This window comes from Camelus ferus, chromosome 30 (genome assembly GCF_009834535.1).
Source record: "Camelus ferus isolate YT-003-E chromosome 30, BCGSAC_Cfer_1.0, whole genome shotgun sequence".
Classification (NCBI taxonomy): domain Eukaryota; kingdom Metazoa; phylum Chordata; class Mammalia; order Artiodactyla; family Camelidae; genus Camelus; species Camelus ferus.
Genome location: NC_045725.1, coordinates 1,873,356 through 1,898,120, shown reverse-complemented (window position 1 = coordinate 1,898,120; position 24,765 = coordinate 1,873,356). Strand labels below are relative to the sequence as shown.

Below are 24,765 nucleotides of genomic sequence, written 5' to 3'. Positions count from 1 at the left end.
CCCGACCCCTCACCTGCCCCCCTCCACGTCACCCCCGAAAGTCCTAGAACACGGAGGGCCGCGCGCGGGACTTTTGTGGACTTGGAACTTTCAATTACGCGGCCTCGGGGCACCCGGCGCCCCCTGTCCACTCCCCAGGCGCCCCAGCACAGCACCCGTCGGGAACGGGAACGGGGGGGTGGACACCGGGGCCCCGCCGTCCCCTCCCTTCCCCAGGATTTAAGGAGCCGCTGGCGGCGGAGAGGCCCGGCGGGCGGGCGAAGGGCCGAAGCCGCCCCGGTAGCGGCGGCGGGCGGGGCGGGCGCGCGGGAGTCGGAGGGGCCCGGGTCGGGGGGCGGGGAGGCAGGGGGGAGAGTGTAGGGGAGGGGGGATCGAGGGGAGGGGAGGGGAGGAGCCGAGCGGCCCGCGCCGCTTCCGAACCGGAAAGTTGGTCTTGCCGAAGTCCCGCCACCCCGGCGTGCGCACTCCGCTCCGCTCCGGCCGCGAACCTCCGGGCCGGGCCGACCGCCGGGGGACCCCGCGGAGGGGACACGAACCCGGAGAGAAGGTCCGGAGAGAGGGGACACCTGAGCCTGAGCGGGGCCGGCGCGCCGAGACTCGCCGTGGAGGAGCGAAGGCGGGCGGCCTGCCGGCCCTCCGCGCCCGGAGCGCAGGAGGCTCGGCGCCCGAGCGGTCCGGCGAGACAAAGGCGCGGGCCGGAGCCCTGCCCGCGGCCGCCCGCTCCGGGAGGGGCGCCGGGCGGCGGCGGGGGGGCGCGGCGCGGGGCGCGGGCGGTGGCGCAGACACTCTATAAAGGGGAGAGCCCGGCGCGCCGGCGGAGAGGATCCGCGCGGACGCCGCCAAAGTTTGCTGCCTGCGCCCCGGGCAGAGCGGCCGCTGCGGCCCGCGCCGCTCCCGGCCCGCCGGGCTGCACCAGGCGCCGAAGAGCGCAGAGCCCGCGATGTGAGGCGGCGCCGGCCGCGCGCCCCGGTCCCGCAGGCGCCGGCCCCTCCTCGCCGCGCGGCCGCTAATTGCGAGCGCGGCCTCATTTGCATAGGCCGCCCGAGTCCGCTGGAGGCCGGCCAATCGGCGCGGCCCTCCGCTAATGGCCATGCATTATTCACCAGCCTAATTGCTCAGCCCCATGCGCGGCCCGCGCAGCCGCCGCCGCCGCCCGCGCCCCGCGCCCCGCGCCCGCCCGGCCGCCCCGCGCCGTCCCCGCCGGCCGCCCCGCTGATGCCGCTGCCCCGCGCGGGGCCCGCGCGCCGCTAGCAGCATGTCTCGGCGCAAGCAGGCCAAGCCCCAGCACCTCAAGTCGGACGAGGAGCTGCCGCCGCAGGACGGGGCTCCCGAGCACGGTGAGGGGCCGCGGCCCGCCGAGTGGCCGGGGTTCTGGGGGAAGCGCGGGCGGTGGGGGCGGCGGGGGCTGGGAAAGTTCCCCGGCTCCCGTGAGCCAGCATCAGCGGCGCGGCGCTCGGCCCGGGCAGGCGGGCCCGGGGACCGGGTCCTTCGCCGGAGCGCGCGGCGCGGGAGTTGCGGACGAAGTAAACTTGGCTCGGCTGCCCAGAGTTGAGCCGTGCGCGGAGGCGCCACGGCTCGGGAACCGCTCGGAGCCCGCGTTGCCGTGCGGAGGCCGGAGCGCGGAGCTGGGGGGGGGGGTGGCGGGAGGAGTCCGTGCCGCCCCCTACCCCGCCCGGGGCTCCCTGCCCGGCCGCTGGAGCCAGCCTAGGCGACCCCCAGGCGGAACGCAGCGGCGGGTACTCGTCCGGGGCTCACCTACCGCTGGACGCGGGCCGGGGAGGCCGCTGCCCGGGCAGCTTTGTTCGGCGCGCGGCGCCCGGGGCCGTGCGCGCTTGGAGCGGGTCCGCCGCCCTGACCCCAGCTGTCCCCCGCCCCGGCCGGCCGGCCGGCCGCCGCCTCGTGTGCCCTGAGGGCCGCGAAGCCCGCGAGGTCCGGGCGCGCTGACAAACCAGCGATCCCTTTCCGAGGCGAGTAGGAAGTCAGTGTCGCCTGCCCTTTCCTAATGGCCGCCTTGGGAATTAACCCAGGGGTAAGCTGCGCCGGGCGTGGGGGTGGTCCTTGCACGCGGTAGGACCCCGGCACGTTTCTGCTGCCTCTCGGTTTTCTGGGGCCTTTTCCGGGACTTTCGGCACCTCTGCGGCCGGTCGGCTGGTAGCAACTTCCTCCCCATCCAAAAGGGAAGGTTGGAGCCGCGAAAGTTAGAGCCTGGCGGAGAGCGGGCCGGCGGTGGCTGCGCTCCAGCCCCGGAAAGTTTAGGGCCCCCGCCCGCCCCGGCCAGCCCGGCCTCCCGCGCGCCCGCCGATCCCCAGGGTGCGGGAGGGGCGGCCGCGCGCGACTGCGGGACACTGGGCGACCCTCCGCTGCTCCAGAGCCCGGGCATCAAGTAGTGTGTTCTTTAAAAAATGGACCGGCCAACTTTTTGATGAACCTATTACACGCGGTTTAGAGGCAGATACGCATCCTTTTACTCTGAGAATTAGACTGCAAAAAATGAAAGGAGTTAAAGCGTGTTTCACGCGGTGCTGTAAAGTTTGAAAAAGCAGGTTTACGTACATGTCGGAATGGAGAAGGGGAGAAAATACTTGTAGCGCGGCTGGGAATTAATGAATTAAATAAAATTAGTGAACTCGTTAGGGTATTTTTGTCGCTGCGGGTAAGGGAGCCTTATCTGCGTAGCCTGGTCACCCAAGATTAGAACGGGAGATATGCTAAAAAGAAACGCTTGCATATGGTGGGCAGATTCAGGACAAAGAATCTTTTTGTCATGGAAATGGATTTTTTTTTGTTTTGTTTACTTCATCACATAGAATTTCTCACACTTGGTTTGTTTTGTATTGCCCTCAATGACTACATGATCAAGTGAATGGATTTATTTCTGCCGAATGAGAAAGACAGTCTTTCCTTCAAAAGAACTACATTGCATCCCAGTGAGGAATTTTAAAGCTTTATTATTGTGGTTCCTGAATAGCTTAAAACCGGCTTTCACAGCCGCCCCAAAATGCAACAATGTAAATACTTCTCAGCTTTGCAGGGTCGTTATCAAAATGTGCACTGTCTCCTCCTATTAAAGCATATTTTAATTAATAGAGTGAAACCCCGTGTATTTAACAATTAACAAGCTGCGGCAGCGCTATTCATTTTTAATTTCACTTCAGAAATGTGAGCGTGCTGGGCAGGATCCAGAGCCCACATTTGAAAACCTAAGATGGAGTAAATTATTTACAAGTTTTCTTCTGAATTCCCCTTGTGGTTACCGGATTTATTTAGAGGTGAAACACCTTCAGGTTTTTCGCCCACGGTGGGATTGAAGTTCTTCCCGAGGCTGTGTTTTCCACGATCGTCCAGAGTTGTGATCAAGTGTTACCACAGTTCCTGATCACATTTTGCAACAGGCCAAAAATAGCCTGACTGGGGCTGAGCCTTCCTCAAGCAGTGTGTTCCCTCGATGGTTTTAAGGACAGTTCAGGCAAACTAGTTAAAAAATAGTTCTTTCTGATTTAATTATTCTGAAGCTGATTGTTCACGGAGCATAAAAGATAGTCTGTTCTCTGTTCCCTCAAGGAATGCATGTGTGTATATTACTCTGTCCAACTGATCGTCATTAGGAGGGTAACTAAGCACAATATTTTTTTAAGATAGATGGTTGTGAAAACTAAATTACTGTGACATGAACCAGACATTCTCAAAATTTTATTTTGTTAAATGTAGTGGCGATGAACAGACCGTGCATCAAGTTACAAGTGAGCTAAGTTAGTTTGCAATGTTTCAGAAACGAAGTAAATAATCCTTTGTATCACTTTGGGCTTCGCGGATGAATTAAAGCAGTAGATGCTGGCAGTGAAATGGGAGGTTCTCCATAATGCCGTGAAAAACAAATATTCTGTGTGCAGTTTTGAGTATAATATGGGTGAGGCAGAGATTCACAGCGACTTCAATTTACAGTAAATAGACTCTTTCTTAAGAAATATGATTTATTTTTCAGGCTTTGGTTTTTGAGGCAAGCAGTGAAAAGATAGCTTTCCAAAAATGCTTTAGTGCTGTCCAGACCTCATTGCAGGAATGAAATGTGATGATGTATGGAGAATGAGAAAAAGTAATAATGATTTTAAAGTTCCAAAGTTACCTTGTTGTAAAAATGTATTTTAAGGGTGACTGAGGCTGAACTTACATTCCCAATAGGCACTATCTTTTAAAATTGAAAATTATTTCCTTCCTGTTTCTGAAAATTTAAAAATAAATGGGATGCAGCCTTAGGATTCAGTTAATTAAATGTGTGCCACCAAGAATGAAATCCTGTGAGCCAGCTGAATATTTCTGTTCTAAGAAAAATTAAGTAAAACTTCTGATGACCAGACATTGCTTAACACTCCTATGAAGAGCTTTAAAGGCACACAATTGCTGTCCTTTATCAGGCGAAATACAACTTAAGGAAGATTTGTTGTTGTTGTTGTTGTTGTTGTTGTTGTTGTTGTTGTTGTTGTTGTTAGAAAGAAAAGATGGATTTAAGGAAGGACAAAAGGATATTGTGATTTAAAGCAATTTGCCACCCTGTATTTTGTTTGTTTCTGTTTCCTGCCAACTTATAGTTACATGGCTATCTCTAAAATCCTTTTAGACGTGGCGATCCTGTGATTTAAGAATTTACCAGTGGCATTCATAGGCTGTGTTTAAATTAAGGGGGAGAAGGCCCCCAGCCCTGGGTGAGGAGACCTTTTTTCTTTTATCTGTATGTGCATGGTTTGCCTTTAGTGCTCCCCGCGCTCGCTCACACGCTTACAATTCAGCATTCCAAAAGGAAACAATACAGAAGCCACTTTCTAACATCCGCAGGCAGATTGTTCGCTCTGAAACGTGAAAGGTAAGGGGTAAGTTAAGCAGGGGTGGGGGAGGGGTGAGAAGAGGAATTTGCAGACATTTATTTTCAAAATGACATTTAAAAAGCTAACCTACTTAAAAATGCAGAATTTGGTAGCCAACAAAAAGCAGGCCAATTAATTCTCACCTCCCAGAGAAAGCTGATTATGTAACCGTTAAAGGATTTTTAGACACGTTTTAAACTTCCACAGTGTATGCATAATCCAATATTTTTAGATCTGTCCAGGGCCAGCAAAAGAAGGCATGGACCCACAGCAGGAATTACTTAGCAAGCTGATTATTTTTTGTACGATGATGGCAAAAGCAGGCAAAACTGGGTCAGATTTCATTTCCAGCTACAATCTCTAAGAGGCTTTGCCATTCACCCCAACGTAGCTCTAAGAACATTTTCTTGGGGGGAATTCAGCAAGGGTACAACCAAGGTTTCCATTCTGTGTACTGAACGCCAGTCAGAATTTAGCATCCCTAAATGTTAAGTATTTTATTTAAGTAAAATAAAAAGCTTCTTAACTGCTGAGGTTATGCATCATCTTTTAATGCTGGAAATCGTTTCAAGAAGCATAGTTTTTAAATAATACTTTTAACTGGAGGGGGTTTGTTGTTTTGTTAGTTTCCATTTTCCTGCATGGTTTCTTGACCAGTTGCCAGAATATGACCAGCGCATCTTAGTCTCGTGAGGATGAGAGCCAGTTCCCCCGCTGGCGGGACAGGCTTGTAATGACAGCACGTGTGAACTTGCACCACGCTTCATAGGAAATCAGACATACATGAAATCTGTGTAAAAACTGAATGTTTGCCTATGACTTTAAATAAACTTTAATATTTTTTAAAAAGCCCTGTCCTTGGGTTTTTCTCTTGCAGTTTGAACACACTGATGATCTAAAATGCAGCTAGCTGTCTGTGTGATGCCCAAGCACACAGATAAGGCAAGTCACACTACAGAAAGTGTCAAATATTAATTGAAATAATAGGATAATGGAACGGGCTCTACTTGTGTTAGAGATGAGGACCGATTTGTTTGCTAATTAAGGGGAATTGTTCTCAGAATGAACCACAGCCCACCGAAGAGATCCGAGGATGCCAGTGCAGCGTCCAGCTCTGCCCTCCGTGGGCCTGTCTTCCCCGGGCGCCCCAGATTAGCGATGCTTACCATCCAGGACCCCTCCCCCTCCGTGTTCCCAGGAAGCCCTCGGCCAACACAACCAACACAGCGTCCAGCCCTGTGGTCTGAGGGCTGAGAAGGTGGGGCGGTGAGTGCTGGGAGCTCCGCCAGCTCTCCCTGAAGGTGGGTGGTTGCAGTGCTGGGACAGCCTTGCTGATTTAACCTCTGCCTGCTCTGCCCTGCCAGGGCGGCCACTAGATGTCAAACTCATAATACAATTAGTGCATCTGTGCTGTTGACCTTGGCGACAGGACCAGACAGTGTTCTGTTAAGTGTTGAAGCTGACGCTGCGCGTGGACTGGGGACCCCGGAGTTTGCTCGGTGCTGCTCAATTTATCAAATGCCCATCTCCTTCAGCACAAGTGTTTGCCATCCTCAGAGAGGGAGAGAGACCCGTTCCCTTTTGTGCGGCTGTTACATCTTGAACTGTTTAATTAGCCCTGCAGGTGCCGTGGCACTTGGTCTTGATTCGCCGCCGTCCCTGGTCCTCTCCGAGAGCAGCCTCTCCTCAGCACTGTTTGATCGTTCGATCGTAGAACTTGCGCACATTCAGAGCCCTGGCTTCACCCACCCGGGGCAGGGCTTTTCCTGGATGATTCTGTGCGTATGTGCAAACCTCACCCGCAGTGATGGAACGGTGAGGTGAAGTGGTGACAAATAATGGAGATGATTTAAGAACCCAACCCCTGGCGCAAAGCAGTCCGATGGCTACCCTCGATCAGAGCCTTGTTCCTGGACACCACGCAGTTCGTGCTGCTCTGGGGCCATTCAGACCCAGGGGTAATGCTCTAAGTGGCTTTGCTTACTTACTTTTACGCACAGTGGATTTGAAAAGTGGCTGGTGTGGAGGTAGGACCATAGGCACTTCCATGTCGGCATTTCATGAGGTAGCACATTTAATTTCATGTGTCAGGTCTGCGTTTAAACTTCCACATCTTAACCAAAAGTGGTCCCGCACAAACCTGGTTTGTTCCCTTCCCCGAGTTTTGATGGAAACTGCGTTGGCCGACGCACTTCAGGTTTGCGTGCTTTTCGTTGGGCACAGATAGTGATATATGCATACACTTCGTAAGCGTGATTACAGCACAACATCTAAATGAAAGGGCTGTTGTGCAACCTTGAAGTGTAACAAGCATCTTATTATTTGATGCAGCATCAGGGCGGATGGTTAGACAAGCGGATGCTGTGGCTGCTTTCCATCTGCGCGTGTCCATAAAGGAAACAGTGTTTTCCCTCCCTGGTGCTTCACCACACAGATGAGAACCCGCGAATGTCTGAGACAGAAGACGTTTGGTGACTGTGCCACAGGTGGTCGTTACTTAACAAATTTGAGACGTGGGCCACCGAGTCGGCGGAAGCCAGCCTGCGGGTCAGCGCGGCGTTGAGCGGGGCAGGAGCGCCCTCCGCTGTCCGGCTCCGAACACACACGCGTGGAGGTCTAGGAAGAGGACAAAATTTTTCTGTTGCGTCTGGAATTCCTTCTACATTGTTAAACACAGTGGGGGTCTCTATTTGTCTCCTCCTGTTTCACAGCTTGGGCCCAGTATGTGATAATTCATCTTTCTTTATGGGATTCAAAGCTATCATAAGGAGTTAAAAAGAATTAATTTGCAAGAAAATAGTGTCTCCTAACAATTTGGGAAAACTTGGGGGGAAAAAAAAACCCCCGCTTCCTAGATTTTTAAGGGATGGAAGAGGTGAGGGAGAAAGTACGTTTTCCTTTCCTCAGGACCCACGTGGCCTTTTAAAGTTACTAATTAAAGTGGAGAAGTTAACATCCCTTTTCCCATAAGGAACAAGTTTTGCTTTTGTTAATTGTAAAGAATTAAAAAGATGTACCAGAAGTGTAGCTGAATAAAGGTGAGCTTTTGGGGTTGATAAACAGGATTATCGAACCCCTGTTTACCATTCTTTGTAATCGGTTACTTATTTACAAGGCACTGCCTCCTGGAAGGGGAGAGTGAAGGAAGCCTTGCTGAGAAATGCAGTTTGAAATTTTTAAAGCAAGCACTGGGTCTCAAACATTCTTATGTAGATTACAAGGATGCTTTTCACCCATAGCTTCAAAAAGCTCTTCGTGAGTGGAAATGTCCTGCGAGGCCGCAGACACCCACATACACTTTTGCAGGCCATGAAGACATGAGATAGGTGAATATCGATCACAGACCAGAATTGGAGCAGAGAGAGAAGTGAAACGGGGAGGGGAGGCCCTTTCATACCCAGAGCCTTATCCTAAGAATAGGAGCATTTTTGTTAAACATTCTCTGTGATTTTTATTAGTGAGAAGGAGAAAAAAAGAAAAAAAAAAAACAAGTACTTTGAAGACTGACGCTGAAGCTCGCCTTTGGTTAGAGGCCTCTCTAAAAGGCCGCAGGACCTGGGCCCCTCCTGTGGCACCGAGCAACCTGCAGCCCTGCCTCGAGAATGTTCGAACGGTGAGAGAATTAGAAACCCTGAAAATCTCAAGGATAAACAGTAAGTGCGGGGATGGCTGCAGACTAATTGCACATTTCCTCGCACACGGAAGTAGCTCCATCTTCCAGCCCCTCTGCTTTCCTCCCCTCCTGACGGCGTTTGGGAAGACAGATGCCCGGCTTGCAGCCACCACTGGTACGTGTTTGACGTTAATTAGCAAAGTTGAGTTATTTCCATGACAGCTGCTTCTTCAGACTGATACCCGCCGAATCCAGCAGATCTGCATGGCACTTTCAGAAAGGAACCTTGACCAGACATTCCTGTTAACCAGGGAGGGAAGGCTCTCGCTTAGGTTCTGTCACTGGATGAACTGGTTGGCATCTTTCCCCACGAGGTCCGACATAACCCTCGTGCCCCATATGCCCCGCCTGTTCATAGTTTGAAGTCTCTTAGTCCTGGCCCAGCCAGTATGCAAAAACTAAATGACTTTGACATTAATGGTACTGTTGATAATGCTTGTTTTTCAGGGCCCCCTTTAAGAAAGAAAGAATTTCCAATTGCATTGGAAATAAATTTCTCAAACCTCGTACTGTTGTTACAGTGGCTCACTGACATGGTTTTACCTTGAAACAAAAATTGTGAAGCCGGATTAGCTAATGGATGTAATAACTTCTATTTTTAGAATGCAAAGGCCAGTTTAAAATGTAAATTTAATGAAAAGATAGTTGAACACAGTGGAATCTGACATAACCCCGGCTTAGAGCAGTGGCAGGAGTGAAGGGCCCTGGAAGCCACATAAAACAGCTGCTTTCGCATCTTTCCCATGTGGGTTTCCTTGCTGTAGAAAACACTTTTTAGAAGACAGATACGTCCAGATTCGCACGTCCACACTGTAGCACGACACGTGTGGCCGCTGTCATGAGAGCAGCCATCCAAGCGAGTTGTAATCACTCACTTCGCATCTCACGGGCCTGAAGGCAGCAGGAGTCGCTGCTTCCACCCTCAGCTCAGTGCTGTCTCACTGCCTCTGAAGGGCTCTCTCTAGTGAAGCAGGCGCGTTCGGGTCTTTGCTGCAACCAGCCCAGCTGAAGGGCTTGTTGTTCAAAAACGCTCTTGTATGTGCACCCCAAATTTCAGTTCCTTACACAAAATATTCAAGGTTTTAAATTTGTATTCATTGTGCTCAGACTATCTTACGAAATTTGTGCTTCTCTGTAACTCTTGTGGTGTGATAATCACACTCGGGTGTTGGTAGTGAGACGGGGGAAATAACCATTGAAGTGATCGAGTTAAGGAATTTCAGGCAGACCCCGAAGAGAAAAGTTACAGGCGGTGATTCTGAATTATTTGCCCCAACTAAGAAATCCGAGTTGTAATGAAGAATTGTGTTCCTTCACTAATTGTAGTTTTTAAAATATGACTTAGTCAAAAGGCAAATTATTATAAAACTGTGCTTATAAAATCCAACAATTGTCTGTTTTGTTAGGCTCGTTAACATAATGAGCTAACAGGTCCCAATGGTCAGAATGCCATTTTTATCCAATTTCCTCTCTTCAATTTTACTTTCCTTCTTCAGTTTTAGAGAAATGCAAGTGTAAGTTTATTTCACTTTGACGAGAATATCTTTATTATGCTTAGGTAATTATTTATTATCATTGCACTAAACAAAATGACTTATTATTTGGTAGAAAATGCTTAAATATTCTACGCAGCTTTGAGAAACAAATTGAGAAACAGTTGTAATTTTGCAAACCTGCCTGGGGGAGAAGGAGGAAGTCACCTGTGGGGACATTTCCCAACTTCCATGGATTTGGAGGTGAACCCCAAATACTTAACACATGAAAAAAACCAATGTAAATGTAAAAACGTGTCTTTAGAGTAAATAGAGATTTGTTTGGGTTGCTTAAGACCTTTGAGAAAAGGATAGTGTAAAATAAAAGTAGTTTCCTCGCACATGCCATAGCTGTTACAAAGAAAATCTGTGAAATGTTCATTTGTAAAGATAAAATTTATTTACAGTTAAGTAAGATAATTCTTCCATCACTGACCACACTTTAAAAGATCCAGAAATTAGCCTAACTTTTAGGCATTTTCACAGTGAATTGTCCCTACCATATATTCCATGTGAAGCAAAAGCATTCTTTGGATAAGAGATACACTGTTTAACTGTGTAAAATTATAACTGTATATGTCACGTGAGTGCTTTTTGTATGCCATGGAAGTTATACCTTTTACCGTCTCTAAGGTGTTAAAGGTAGATAATACTTTAAGGAATTGGCAGTATTTGATTCCTTGGTATTTTTTCTTTTTGGGAAGCATTAAAATTAAAAATCTCTGAAGATTATGGCAGGCCTTCTATATCATACCCTTAAAGTATTAAAAAAAAAAGAACTTTTAGAATATTCTGTGTTTAGTTATAATTATACTAGTTATAATGTAGTATAGCATTGATTCCAGCCTGATTGCTTAAAGCGAATGAACTTTTTTTTAACGGCCACTTAAGCTTTTTCAAACATGTGGGTCTGCAGAAGAATGTTCCACTATTACAAACAAATTTAAAAGTAGAGATTCTTTGCATCGTGTGATAGTTTTTAAAATACGTAATTAGAATTTGAGAAAGCCCGTATTTCTTATCAGTCATTAATAAATTATTTGCCTGAAGGTTTTAGGGGTTTTCTCCTGCCCTGTTGCATAACCTTAGCAGGTTTAAGATTAGGTTTTGCATACACTGAGCAAAGTTAAGTACTCCGAGTATTTATTTCGTTAATGCTCCTATCTGCAGTCTTTGCTCTCAGCTATAGTCAACCTCATTACAGACACCTATTACACCCCTCCCTGCATACAGTTATGAGACTTCTTGCAGTCTGATCTTCAGCACTGAATTTAGTTTAAAAGTCTAACAGATCTTTATGGGATGCAAGCTCTAACTTCTTTCCCCTTCAAATGGTTTAGCCAGTTAAGAAAATGCTAATTGAACTCCGCAAATAATTTTTCAAAGGCCTGTGTAAATTACCTGGGAGGGACGGCCTCACGGAGAACAGCCAACTAGCCTAGAAAAAGATTTCTGTTTTCTTTTCCAGTGGAGGGACTAAATATTTTTCACAGGATATTTTTTAAAAATCAGATTTCTCTACTGACATCAGGGCCGAATTATTCTTTTCCTAAAACCCTAAAAGAGGAAATACAGAGGCTGCTCAGCAAATCCATTTGTTGGTGTGTTAACGGTAAAGGATTTCCGGGGATGCAGAGCTGAGGGTGTGTGGCTCTTACCCTCAACCATGCACGGCTACAAAGAGCTGGTTTCCAGCTGTCATTCATCTCTGTTCAGGCTGATCCATGGCCGTCGCTCCATCTGCAAGTTGACAAGAAGCAGTTGTAGGTCCGTGCTGTCCAGCCAGCACTCGGAGCACTGCCTGTCACCCCGGCTTCCAGAGAAGCAGGAGCTAGAAATGTTACCTCGTATGTTCGTTTCTCGTTCTTGTATCGCCATTTATTTGATCAGGTGTGAATGAGAATTGTTCATTAAACGTGGTTGTTATTCGGCACAAGAGGGTAAGGGAGAGAGGAAGTCGCTGCCTACAACAGTAATTAAACATGTGTAACCAATTAGAGGGTTTTCCACTATGGTACAAGCATGTAATTTGCTAAGTCTTTCTATGAGAACAGATGAAAATAGGTACAAAAAGTGCCTGACTACAACGTTCTCATGTTAAACATGTCAACATAAATGAGCTTTAAATATATAATTTCTAGTTTGTTAACAATTTGCAGAACACGATTGGCTGGTAACACTAACATATAATTTTGGTTCATTTTGCCAAGAAATATTGCATCTGACAGAGCCAATTAATTGTATTAAACATGATTAATTTTAGGCCCAGACTATATTGATGGTACTCATCGGGCAAATCCTGAAACGTAGCGGTGCGCCCTGTCTGCAGGAAGGCGCGGCAGTGAGAAGATGCAGGATTGATTTGTTGCTCGAACTCCGAGTCCAGGAGATGGTTTTTCTGAGCAGAAATGTAGGAAGTGCGTGTACAGTCTTTGTTATATTTGCAAGTGGAAGTATTTAGCTGAAATTTCCTACATGAAATAAATGCTGGTTGATTTGAAAGGTTCTGGAGAGTTGCATTAAATCTGCAGCGTCTCCGCGCTGCATAAAGAGAATAAATCTCCCAGGCCCCAGCCCGTGCGAGTGGCCGCGGCCGGCTCCCCCAGCAGGTGCTGACGTGAGTCTGAAAGGTTACAGATTAGTTTAGCGATGTTAAGTGAACTGGCAAAGGCATCTCTAATTTTGCTGGAAATGAGGAAGCCCGATGGAGGGGGAATCCTAATGAGCCCGTCGAAAGCTGGCTTTGTACCCACCAGACAGGGCGGCTGCAGATTGTATGAAAATATTGGAAATCAATGGCTTCTATGGAATTTCATTAAGAAGCAGTATCCACAATTGATGGAGCCTCATAATTTGATGGATTGTGCTAAGAAAATGATTAGCTAGCTAGAAAGAGTCATAGGACACACACGCCGGGACGTCAGAAGTGTTGAAGTGGGGTAATTTGTACAAAATAAAAAATATTGATTTTACTTATGTGCAAAATTTTGACTTGGAGGGCGGGCTGTCTCGCGAGCGCGGGGCTGATGTAATGTCTTGCTTTCTCCAGCCGTCCCCGGGGAGGGCACCGAGGACGCGGACAGCGGCGCCGAGAGCAGGAGCGGCGGCGAGGACACCAGCGTCTGCGAGAAGTGCTGCGCCGAGTTCTTCAAGTGGACGGACTTCCTGGAGCACAAGAAGGCCTGCACCAAGAACCCGCCGGTGCTGATCGTGCGCGAAGATGGGCCGGCCCCGCCCTCCGAGGACTTTCCGGAACCTTCTCCGGCCAGCTCTCCCAGCGAGCAGACGGAGAGCGAGGCTGCCGAGGAGGCAGCCCCCGCGGAGGGCGGGGAGGGCGGGGAGGTGAGGGCCCCCGAGAGGGAGGACGAGCCCATGGAGGTGGGACCCTCCTCGGACAGAAGCTTCCAGAGCCCAGGCCCCTCGCACGCAGGGAAGCCGCCTCTACCTCAGATCGCGGAACCGGCCCCCGCGGCCGCGTACAGCATGCCAAACACCAACGTGACGCTGGAGACGCTGCTGAGCACCAAGGTGGCCGTGGCGCAGTTCTCCCAGAACGCGAGGGCTGCAGGCACGGTGGGATCCGGCGCTGGGGTGGCGGCGGTGGCCATCCCCGTGATCCTGGAGCAGCTGATGGCCCTGCAGCAGCAGCAGATCCACCAGCTGCAGCTCATCGAGCAAATCCGCAGCCAGGTGGCCATGATGAACCGCCAGCCTCTGAGGCCACCCCTGAACCCCGGGGCGGCCCCGGGGGCTCAGAGCACCCCGGGGCCGGCCTCCAGCCAGCTTCCGGGGACGGCCACGCCCGGGGGCCTGCAGCTCGCCCCAGGGGCCGCCCCTGGCCCCACCGTGCCCGGCCCCGCCGCCCCGCCCCCGGCCTTCGAGGGCGCCCCGCACCTGCCACAGCCGGCGTCCGGAGTGGGTGCCCCGCATGTCCCCGGCGGGGGCCCCTCGGCCCCCGAGCCCAGCGGCCCTGCGGCCCCCGGCGCAGCCCCAGCCTCCGGGGCCAGCGCCTCCAGCAGCGCCGCCACGCAGCCGCAGAACACGCCCCCCGCCCTGGGGCCGGGACCGATGCTGGGCTCAGCCCCCGGCCTGCCCAGCCCGCTTCTACCTCAGACCTCGGCCAGCAGCGTCATCTTCCCCAACCCGCTGGTCAGCATCGCGGCCACGGCCAACGCGCTGGACCCCCTGTCGGCCCTCATGAAACACCGCAAGGGCAAACCCCCCAACGTGTCAGTGTTCGAGCCCAAGGCCAGCGCCGAGGACCCCTTCTTCAAGCACAAGTGCAGGTTCTGTGCCAAGGTGTTTGGGAGCGACAGCGCCCTGCAGATCCACCTGCGCTCCCACACGGGCGAGCGGCCCTTCAAGTGCAACATCTGCGGAAACCGCTTCTCCACGAAGGGCAACCTGAAGGTCCACTTCCAGAGGCACAAGGAGAAGTACCCCCACATCCAGATGAACCCCTACCCCGTCCCCGAGTACCTGGACAACGTGCCCACCTGCTCCGGCATTCCCTACGGCATGTCGCTGCCTCCGGAGAAGCCGGTCACCACCTGGCTGGACAGCAAGCCGGTGCTGCCCACCGTGCCCACGTCGGTCGGGCTGCAGCTTCCACCCACTCTCCCCGGTGTCAGCAGCTTCGCCGACTCCCCCAGCCTCACCCCGGCCAGCCGCTCCCCGCAGCGGCCCTCGCCTGCGTCCAGCGAATGCGCCTCCCTGTCGCCGGGCCTCAACAGCTCCGAGTCGGGCGTCCCCATGAACGCCGCATCCCCACAGCCGGTGCTTGGTGGCTCTTCTCTGACCAAAACCGAGCCCGGGAGCCTGCCTGGCGCCAACGCCAGGGCGGGAGACGCCCCCGCCGCCTCCACGGTGGTGGCCCCCTCGCTCACAGACGGCAGCATATCGACAGGCCTCTGCAGCCCAGTCCTCCCGGCCGGCTCCGACCAGTTCAAGGCCAAGTTCCCCTTCGGAGGGCTGCTGGACTCTATGCAGACGTCGGAGACCTCCAAGCTACAGCAGCTGGTGGAGAACATCGACAAGAAGATGACGGACCCCAACCAGTGCGTCATCTGCCACCGCGTGCTGAGCTGCCAGAGCGCCCTCAAGATGCACTATCGCACGCACACGGGCGAGCGGCCCTTCAAGTGCAAGATCTGCGGGCGCGCCTTCACCACCAAGGGCAACCTGAAGACGCACTTCGGGGTCCACCGAGCCAAGCCGCCCCTGCGGGTGCAGCACTCCTGCCCCATCTGCCAGAAGAAGTTCACCAACGCGGTGGTCCTGCAGCAGCACATCCGCATGCACATGGGCGGGCAGATCCCCAACACGCCGCTGCCCGAGGGCTTGCAGGACACCATGGACGCGGAGCTGCCCTTCGACGAGAAGGCGGCCGAGGCCCTGAGCGCCTACGAGGAGGACATGGACGAGAACTCCCTGGAGGAGGACGCCGAGCTGAAGGACGCGGCCGGCGACCCGTCCAAGCCCCTGCTGGCCTTCTCGGGCTCCTGCCCACCCTCACCACCCTCTGTCATCTCCAGCATCGCAGCGCTGGAGAACCAGATGAAGATGATGGACTCCGTCATGAGCTGTCCGCAGCTGACCGCCCTGAAGTCCATGGAGAACGGTTCTGGGGAGAGCGACCGACTGAGCAACGACTCTTCATCCGCCGTGGGCGACCTGGAGAGCCGCAGCGCGGGCAGCCCAGCCCCGTCCGAGTCGTCCTCTTCCATGCAGGCCCTGTCGCCCCTGCACAGTGCCAGCGAGAGCCCGCACTCCAAGTCCCCGGGCCTCAGCGCCCAGGACGAGCCCCAGGAGACTCCGTTGAAGACGGAGCGGCCGGACAGCCCGCCCCCTGCCCCCGAGAACGGAGGGGCGCTGGACCTGACGGCCATGCACCCCAGCCGGCCGGCCGTCAAGGAGGAGGCCCCCTTTAGCCTGCTGTTCCTGGGCAGAGAACGGGGTAAGTGTGCGAGCACTGTGTGTCGTGTCTGTGCCAAGCCTTTTGCTTGCAGGAGCGCGTTGGAGATCCACCACCGCAGCCACACAAAGGAGCGGCCGTTCGTCTGCGCGGTCTGCGGACGCGGCTGCTCCACCCTGGGTAATTTAAAACAGCACTTACTGACCCACAGATTGAGGGAGCTGCCTTCTCAGTTACTTGACCCCAACTTTGCTCTAGGTCCCAGCCAAAGCACCCCCAGCCTGGTCCCTGGCTCCGCACCCACCATGATCAAAATGGAAGTGAACGGGCACAGCAAGGCCATCCCGCTGGGTGAGGGCCCAACGCTGCCCGCTGCGGTCCAGGTGCCCGCGGGGCCCCAGGCGGTGATGAGCCCCGGCCTCGCGCCCATGCTGGCCCCCCCGCCGCGCCGGACGCCCAAGCAGCACAACTGCCAGTCGTGTGGGAAGACCTTCTCGTCGGCCAGCGCCCTGCAGATCCACGAGCGCACCCACACCGGGGAGAAGCCATTCGGCTGCAGCGTCTGTGGGAGAGCCTTCACCACCAAGGGCAACCTCAAGGTGAGGGCGTGGACGCCCCTGGCACATGCCCGTGCAGCCTGTGTACGTGTGTGGTGGGTGAGTGCATGCATGTGCGTGCATGCCTGTGTCATGGGAGAGTCTGCACTGTGCATGTGCCCGTGTGCGTGTTGCGTGTGTTGTGCGCACACACGCCCGTGAGCGTGCATGCCTGTGCTCTCACACCTGTCCAGTGGCCTCCCCTCGAGGGGCTCATGCGGCCTGCGTGGCCACAGCATGTTGGGGTGGCACACTTGCTACCGTGTGAAGCCCGAGGCCAGCACTGCCCCGCCTCTTGAGGGTTGCTGATACCGAGATAACCGGGCCTTTAAACACTTGCGGACGACACCCATGCAAGTCCCGTCTGGAGGCCTGGGGTCAGTTCTGTGGTTTTGTCCATGTGGCTGCAGGGGTGGGGGCATTTGTGGGAAGACTCCCAGCACGAGGGTCAGGAAGGCAGCGCAGCAGCGTCACATCCGTCTTTGAGATACGACCACGGTGCACGTGCCCGGGAGGCAGTGTGTGACCAGGCGCTGGTGCCGTGGCCGGGCTGTGCTCACACCCTCAGGCAGGTGCCAGTTTGGGCCTCAGTGACCCCTTCAGAGACCGTGGAAAGATCAGTAGCTGCCACATACTGGCAGGATGAAAGCTCCCTCAGTTCTCTGCCAACCGTGGATGCCCAGACTGTGCTTGGTAGGGAGCCAGAGAGAGGCGCGGTGGAGCCAGGAGTTCCGAGTCTAAGACGCCCTGGGGGGCAGGGCTCAGAGGAGCACGAGGCGCCAGGCCCTGTGTCTGCTGAGCTCTGGGGCCCTCTGGGTGGCCTGTGGGTCTTAAAGCACAGGGGGAAATTTTTCTCTCAAGTTTGTGAACTGGAAGAAACATTCATAAGCTAGTTGGCTGGCTGGTTTTTTGGACTTAAGAAAGTGTTGCGTATTAAAGTATAAGATGCCGAGAAAATCTCACCCAGCAAGTTTTGTGGTCCCAAACTGACGCTCTGGCTGGGTGGAGGGAAAGGAAACACATGAGGGAGACCCTGGGTCTCTGGGTGCCTCTGAACGGCGGCGAGGACTGGAGCGCCTGCCCGGCAGGGCCGGCTGACTCGGGCTTGTCTCATGTCCCCACGCAGGTGCACATGGGCACACACATGTGGAACAACGCCCCCGCGAGGCGCGGCCGCCGCCTTTCGGTGGAAAACCCCATGGCCCTGCTGGGTGGTGATGCCCTGAAGTTCTCGGAGATGTTCCAGAAGGATCTGGCCGCACGAGCCATGAACGTTGACCCCAGTTTTTGGAACCAGTACGCCGCCGCCATCACCAACGGTCTGGCCATGAAGAACAACGAGATCTCCGTCATCCAGAACGGAGGCATCCCCCAGCTCCCCGTGAGTCTCGGCGGGAGCGCCCTCCCCACCCTGGGCTCCCTGACCGCCGGGCTGGACAAAGCGCGCACCGGCAGCAGCCCGCCCATCGTGGGTTTGGACAAAGCCAGCTCGGAAACGGGGGCCGGCCGTCCGTTCACAACGTTCATCCAGGACGACAAGGAGGTCGGTATTAACTAGCTAACCTGCGTGCGCCGGGGCGAGGCCGGCCTCCCTGACGGTTTACCCAGAGCTGAAAAAATGTCACCACGTGGTGTGGAAAGGGGGCCTGTAAGCCCCGGTGAGCCTGACGGCTCTCGAGAACTCTGTAACCTTTTAAATAAATTTAAGTCAGAAAGAAGTCCTTGGAAAGCCGCCTTGGGAACAGAAAGGGCTCAGACCACATGCATCCTGTTCCTCCTAAACCCTGCCAGTCCCCAGAGGGAAGGGCTCCCCGCCCTGTTCCAGTCAAACTCCTTCAGTGGTTTTGTTCGAATTAGTTAGAAACTTGAACTCTGCTTCTTGAACTCTTATCTTGAAGACGTGGTCTAGTCCTGCCGGCGCAGTCTCACGGCAGCGTCTTGTCTGTGTCTGTAGTATTTATGATGTTGAGATTATGCGGGTAACAGACAATACAGCCCAACTTTAATGGAAGCTTTTGTACTGCAGAATACATCTGGCTATGTGAGTTTTTTTTTTTTTTAAGCAAGATTTGTTTTGCTATAAATAAGTGGTTTATTTCCATGCAGGCAAAATTGTGAAGTTCTGTTGGGAAAGAGCATGCGTTTTGTGTGCGAGCACCTGTCAGTAACAAGCCTTTTTTTATTATTATTTAAATGTTTAGCTGCTTTGTGGACAGTGGTCTCTAGTGTGGGAACAAGTTGCAGACAGACGTCATAAATTATTCACAACACGGTAGCAGTTGTGAGGAAATAGTTCACATGATCACAGCTGTACAATAAAAAAGGTAATGTTTGTATGATGTGGTTGCAAACTCTTAATTTATACTATTGCACTTTTAGTATTTTGTATTAGGGAGGTTTGTCTATAATTTGAAAATTTTAAAAGATGTAAAGTATTTTATAAATAGTACTTTGAAGGAAAATGAAAAAAAAAAAAAAAGCTGTCACAGTCTTAGGCCAGACAGATATGAGGAATTTGTACTCCTTAAACAGAAAAGCCCCCAAGACTTGTCAGCTCCTCAGCAAACTAGGGCCTGCATTTCTTGAATTAAATGATCTATTTAACTTTTCTACAAAGCCCATCTAAAACTTGACCACCCTTAGCAAAACTTTGATGAATTAACCTTAGGACTGTTGACACTGATACAAGCCAGGAAGTCACTTCGAGAACATTGCGCAGGTTTAACTTGACTGTGGTCTCTGCCGTCCGTTTCTCACCCACCCCCGGCGGAGAGTCTGCCTGCTGGGAGCACTGGGGTTGTGCTCAAGGAACTGGAGAGAGTTCCGGGCGTCAGGCGGTGTAATCAGGCATAACTGGGAAATTTGCCGCGTTCCTGATTGATTTATTATCGTCTCAGATGAAAACGAAGCACACTGGCCTCTGATCACTCAAAATCCAGCCTCGTGCTGGTGACTGTGCGGGCCGCTCCGAGTGAGGAGGGCCCGGGCGCGGGGCCGGGCGTGGGCTGCACGGAAGTGTCGCGTGTTCTACCTCATCCCGTGCATGGCAGGCGTGCTGGAGTCTGAAGCCAGGACCCTCCGCCAGGAGCGGCGCCCCAGGCTCTTCGTGGGGCGGGGGCCGCGCGAGGAGGTGAGGAAGGTGTAGAAACAGAAAAACAGGACAATCTTTCCAACACAGCCACAGCAAATCACGCCGTGTCACTGAACAGAGAGTTTCAGAGACTCGCAGATAAGCAGACCTAGGGGTCATTTCCGTGGGAAATGAACACTGAACTCCACAGCTCTGTTTTCCACGGAGCGGGTGGGTGAGGCCTGTCCCAGCATCGGGAACAGAAAACTGAGGTGCTCAGTGTTGCTGTGTTTCAGCAGTGAATGTTCTTATTTATCTGTGTCCTTTTTGGTGTGATGATCTTTTTTTTGGTTTTTTTGGCTTAGTATTTGGTACCATGTGGTGTTCTCTCCTCCCGACAGGATGTGTATATAACTTAAGAGAAGAGGAATGTAAAGTGCTGTAAATAAGACGGCTCGCGGTGGGCAGCGTGGCGGGCCCGCCGCGGGCAGGGCGCGGCCGCCCTCCCCGTGGGGAAGAGACACTATTTTTCTATTGCAACACCATGTAGGGCCAGGGGCCTCCCTGAACCAGCGGGGAACCGCTTCCCAGATCCACTATTTTTTATGATGAAATCTGTGGCTTGACACATCTACTGATTGAAATGGATGTCTTAGTCTAGGTTACTATTTTTGTCACATGGAACTGAATAAAATGCAGGATGTACTATTATTTCTGAATGGCGTTCATTGATTATTCTAATGGACAAAGTGGACCTTGGAGTGGCGGCCACTGACGGTGGCTGTGTTCCCGTGGTGCTTCTCCCGGGAAGGTCAGGGAGGGCGGGCAGCCCAGATGGAACCCCGTCTGGGTGTGTCTCCACTGGTCTTGAAATTTTCATTTTTCACTTTCTTCTAAAATAAAAATGCAGCCTCCTAATTGTGGATTTTTTAAAATTTACATCTGTGATAGAAGAAGGCGTTAGTAGAAAATGCCTAATTACTAGAGACTGTTGGCAGGGCCCCAAGTGACCGCCTCCTGAGCCGCCTCCCCCTTGTCGGGTCCCTTGGAGACGAAGTAGCTGCGCCTCCAGCCACGCTGAGGGAGGAGAGGCGGGAGCCGCGGGGTCTCCGCCGTCAGCGCCATGCACGTGGGTTCCGTGCGGAGCACACCCTTCACTCTAGGAGAAGCTTTGCTTTGCTGGTAACATCTGATCAGATTTTAAAACTTTAAATAATTTAATAGCTCCTGGGTTTCAAGGTACATAATCCATTTCTTTTAAAAAGTAACTACTGATGCCTAGAGGCCACAGTAAATGTCACGAGGGACCTGCTGAGTGGCCTTGAAGGGGCGAAGACCGCACTAACCACTACGCTGCCCACCCGGCCAGGTTCCCGGCAGCGTCATTCCTCCTGGGCTTCAGGCATAAACCCCATTAATTTCAGAGCTAGAATAGAAATTATGAGCTATAAACTGACTAAATCAGATAGTAAATTCAATTTTTTTAAATACGGTAAGGAAATAGCAAAGATTCCAACAACCGTTTAAAATAATTCTTGTGAATTAAAATGCAGGGGAAAGGGGGGGTTCCTTCTCGTCTCGAAACCATCTCCAACCAAGACCAGAGGTATTCTGGCACAACCACCCAGATACGTACTCCTTCCTGACACCAGCCCCAGCTGCTCAGACCAAACATCAAAGAATCATAAATGCCAAGACTCCCTAAAAAGTATTTATTTAAATGTATTTCTATTCCAAGTTTGTTACAGGAACCATTAATGTTGAAAACTAATCAAGAAGTACTGCTTAAAGGCTAAAAAGCAATTGTTTTCAAGCTTTCATTCCGTCCTGAGGAGGCTCTCCGGCCGCTTGGGTCCCCTGCCTGCGTCCCCTCCAGGCTCGGCAGACGCTGCCCAGGTCCTCCGTGAGCCCCCAGCCGCGCCAGCACCGCGGCGCTCCGTCATTACTGAGCTGCAGGTCCACTTCCAGCCCCTCACCCTCAAATCTCTGTCCGTCTAAGCCCAGGGTCCACCCCCTCACTTTGTCTCTCCGATGATGCTTGCCTTGGAGCGGTCCTGTCACCCTCGCGTCACTCTGTGTCCAGCCTGTCCCCTTGCAAGCTCACCAGCCCACTGTGGGCCTCAGGTTCGCCCCTTTGTGTTCAGAGCCCCGTGCTCGTTCGCTGACCGCTGGTGCTGGAGCAGGGGCTGAGCACAGGTTCGTTCCTTTGGAAAGTTTTGAGGGACACAGTGCTGCTGTGGAAAACAGGCTGCAAAGCATTTCCCCTGGCAGGTCTGTTTGCTGATTTTTAGCTCTGTTAAAATTGGGTCTGCAAAATACTCTGCGCAATACTAGGGAGGAAATTAAATCCCCCTCTTCTTTTTCCCAGAAGTGGGAAACACCGTGTGTTATTCCAGCATTTTTTATGAAGGGAAAACTGTGAAATGAAATCACCATAGAAACCTTCCCTGCTGTCCTGGCAGTGCTTCCCATGCAGGTGGACGGGCGTGGGGGTGGCAGCGGCCGCCGGGTGGCCCAGGTGGGCGTGCTCTGTGGCAGGGCTCAGACGGGGACAGGGCCAGGCTGCCTCCTCGCTCCGGCTGTGCCGTGTGAGAGGTGCCCCCTCCGTCCTCACCCTGCTCCCTTATCTGTGAGAACGGGGCAGAATTTGACGATAATAAAATTTCCACTTCTAAAATCCAGTATTGTTATTTGTTTGTTTTTTTTAAAGAACTACAAGTAACGTGCATCTTTCTTTTTCCCCAAAAAATTCACTGGACAGACTAATGGGCAGTATATTTAGAGAGAAAAAATACAAGCAATTACCTAAGAATATAACTATGAAAAATCTATTACAAATGACTTCGTTAAAGCAAATATGTGGAATCATATTTGGACCATGAAAAATGTGTTGGTATCTTTGATTTTTTTTAATCATTAAATTTATTGAAGCTTTTAAAATGCAACTATATTTAAGGTAAAATAAAGTCAATCTCTGTGAACATTATGCGTCATGCATTTTCTATCAGAAAAGAGACTTTTAAGAGCGGTTCGGCTGTTGCCCTGCGTGTCCACACGCAGGACACGCAGCTCCTCGTCCAAGTGGTGCGCATGTGTATCCTGCGTGTGGTACAGACACTCAGAAAAGCGTGCCAATCAAAGCAGTGATTCTCACTGCTCTCTTGAGTGAAAGGCTGCAGAACCTCCCTGCTCACGTTGGGGGTCCTGTCCTGCCTCGGAGCCGCACGCGCGTTGGTCGGTCTCACCGCTGGGTCCCACGGGTTGTATTTGGGCAGCTCTGCCTCTGCTTCGCCCTCTTCCGGCTGAACCAGCTTTCACTGAGCACTGGACTAACCCAGCGGGAGATAGTCAGAGAGCTGTGGAGACAGGACAGAGGAGAAGGGGTTGCGATGGACGTGAGAGTACATTTGTGTTCGGTTCCATCCAAAGTTCTCCAGGTCACAAGACGGGAGACACGGCTCGCAAGCCCCCAGTGCAGGGATCTGTGTGCCCGTGTGACTCATTCGCTGTGTCTGACGCAGACGTGGAAATAAAGGTCTGACTGCTGTGGTCCCAAATGTGACTTTGCGAACTCCCCCAAATCCTGTCTACGTTGGCCTGGTGCGCGTGCTGTTAAGTTGCAGTATGGTCTGTAAGCTAGGACAGCTGCCCAGGCGGGACTGCCTGACCTCCTTCACGCTCTGTCTGCGGCTCTCGGTGCTCAGTGGTTCCATTTATTTATTGTCTCTCTAGCTTAACCTAGAATTTTCATAGCTTTTTACAAGTTGGGACATAAATATGTAAATGGCAAAAGCCATCACACTTCTTTTATAACTGCTGTAGCCTTCAATTATAAGTATGATATAAAACATTTCTATTTTACTTTTTCTATTTGCAGTATCAGGACAATTTAGGAACAGCTCTCGTGAGGACCTAAATTTACCCAGAAGGAAAACCTCTCACCCTCCCACAAACACCACCGCGGAGGAAAACCAAGCAGCCGTACAAATGATATTTCCCGCCCTTCAAAGGCACGAGTTCTAGGGCTGCGCAGTGGGAAGGGCACAGCGGAGCTCCCCACACAGTCAGATAACCTAAGGAGAAGCTAGATTTTCACATGTGAATCCGTCCCCCTCACAAACAGGCCTCGCCGTCCTGTTTCTCCCAGGAAACCCGCTGGTCTGAAGACAGTTCTCGGGATGATGACGGCACACGTGCGGGGAGCCAGAGGCGTGAGCGCCTCCCTTGTATTTCCTCTTCCGGGGTTTTCTTTTTTCCTTGTTTTTTGATTTTCACGCTTCGCTTGGTGTTTTGTTTGGAGCTTTCTGTTTTGCTCTGTTTGTGATATTCAGTAACGGCTCCAGGTGCTGCCTAAACGCAGAGGCAGGACAGGCGAGCACGTCCCGAACCGCTGGGCTTGGGGTCCTGGAGAACAGAGTTCTGTCACCCAGACGTTTCACATGTGGGACCTGGAAAACCTGTGCTGATACCTCAAGAGGTAGGTGCTGCAAAGACGCTCTCCTCTAAAGGCGAGCGGTTCAGTTGCGTGACCTCTGTCCACACACACTTAGGCTGAATGAGCAGTCCAACCGGCCTATAATTTCACCCTAAAAAATGACAAGATCTCTATTTACGGCATGTTGAGAAAAGGCCGCCAACTTATCAAACAAGCCAATTTGGAAATGGTAGCGCCAATGGGACTAAAGACTAACGGAGACAAAAAGAACATAAAACTCGCCAACATCTCAGAGAGTTTTATAGCTGCACTCACCTCACGGATTTCCAATTAGGAGCTACAGGCAATTTGGGGAAATGAACTTTATCAATAACTATTTGTAAATGATTAGTTTTTCCTGAGGAAAACTCCATATTTTTCATAATCTCAGTACATTTTATAGGACTTGAAAAAAATCCTGGCACGTTGTTTCAGCGAGTCTCCCAGCTCCCTCGTCCACGACGAATTCCTTGTCCACATGCCCCTCCCTCTGTGTGTGTTCTCTTTGCCTGCCGTCACTTACCCGGAGTTTATCTCCTGCCTGGCTGTTTAAATTAAAATCATAATTTGAGTGCTGCTTCGGCAGCACATACACTAAAATCATAATTTGGTTATTTTCAGAGATGGTCCCTGAGGCAAAGTTCTGA

General features: G+C 52.1%; 1 protein-coding gene across 2 annotated transcripts; it reads left to right on the top strand.

Moving 5' to 3' along the window:
- Positions 1-1,219: 1,219 nt before the first annotated feature.
- SALL3 (spalt like transcription factor 3) lies at positions 1,220-20,661 on the top strand. Of its 2 annotated transcripts, XM_032470539.1 has the most exons (4): positions 1,220-1,337; positions 13,114-16,020; positions 16,237-16,577; positions 17,701-20,661. In XM_032470539.1, exons 1-4 carry the CDS (start codon positions 1,256-1,258, stop codon positions 18,130-18,132), a joined length of 3,762 nt encoding a protein of 1,253 aa, XP_032326430.1. In that variant the 5' UTR covers positions 1,220-1,255; the 3' UTR covers positions 18,133-20,661. The 2 variants fall into 2 exon arrangements, with proteins under 2 accessions (XP_032326430.1, XP_032326429.1); XM_032470538.1 differs by having other exon boundaries at positions 13,114-16,577.
- The last annotated feature ends 4,104 nt before the right edge of the window (positions 20,662-24,765 follow it).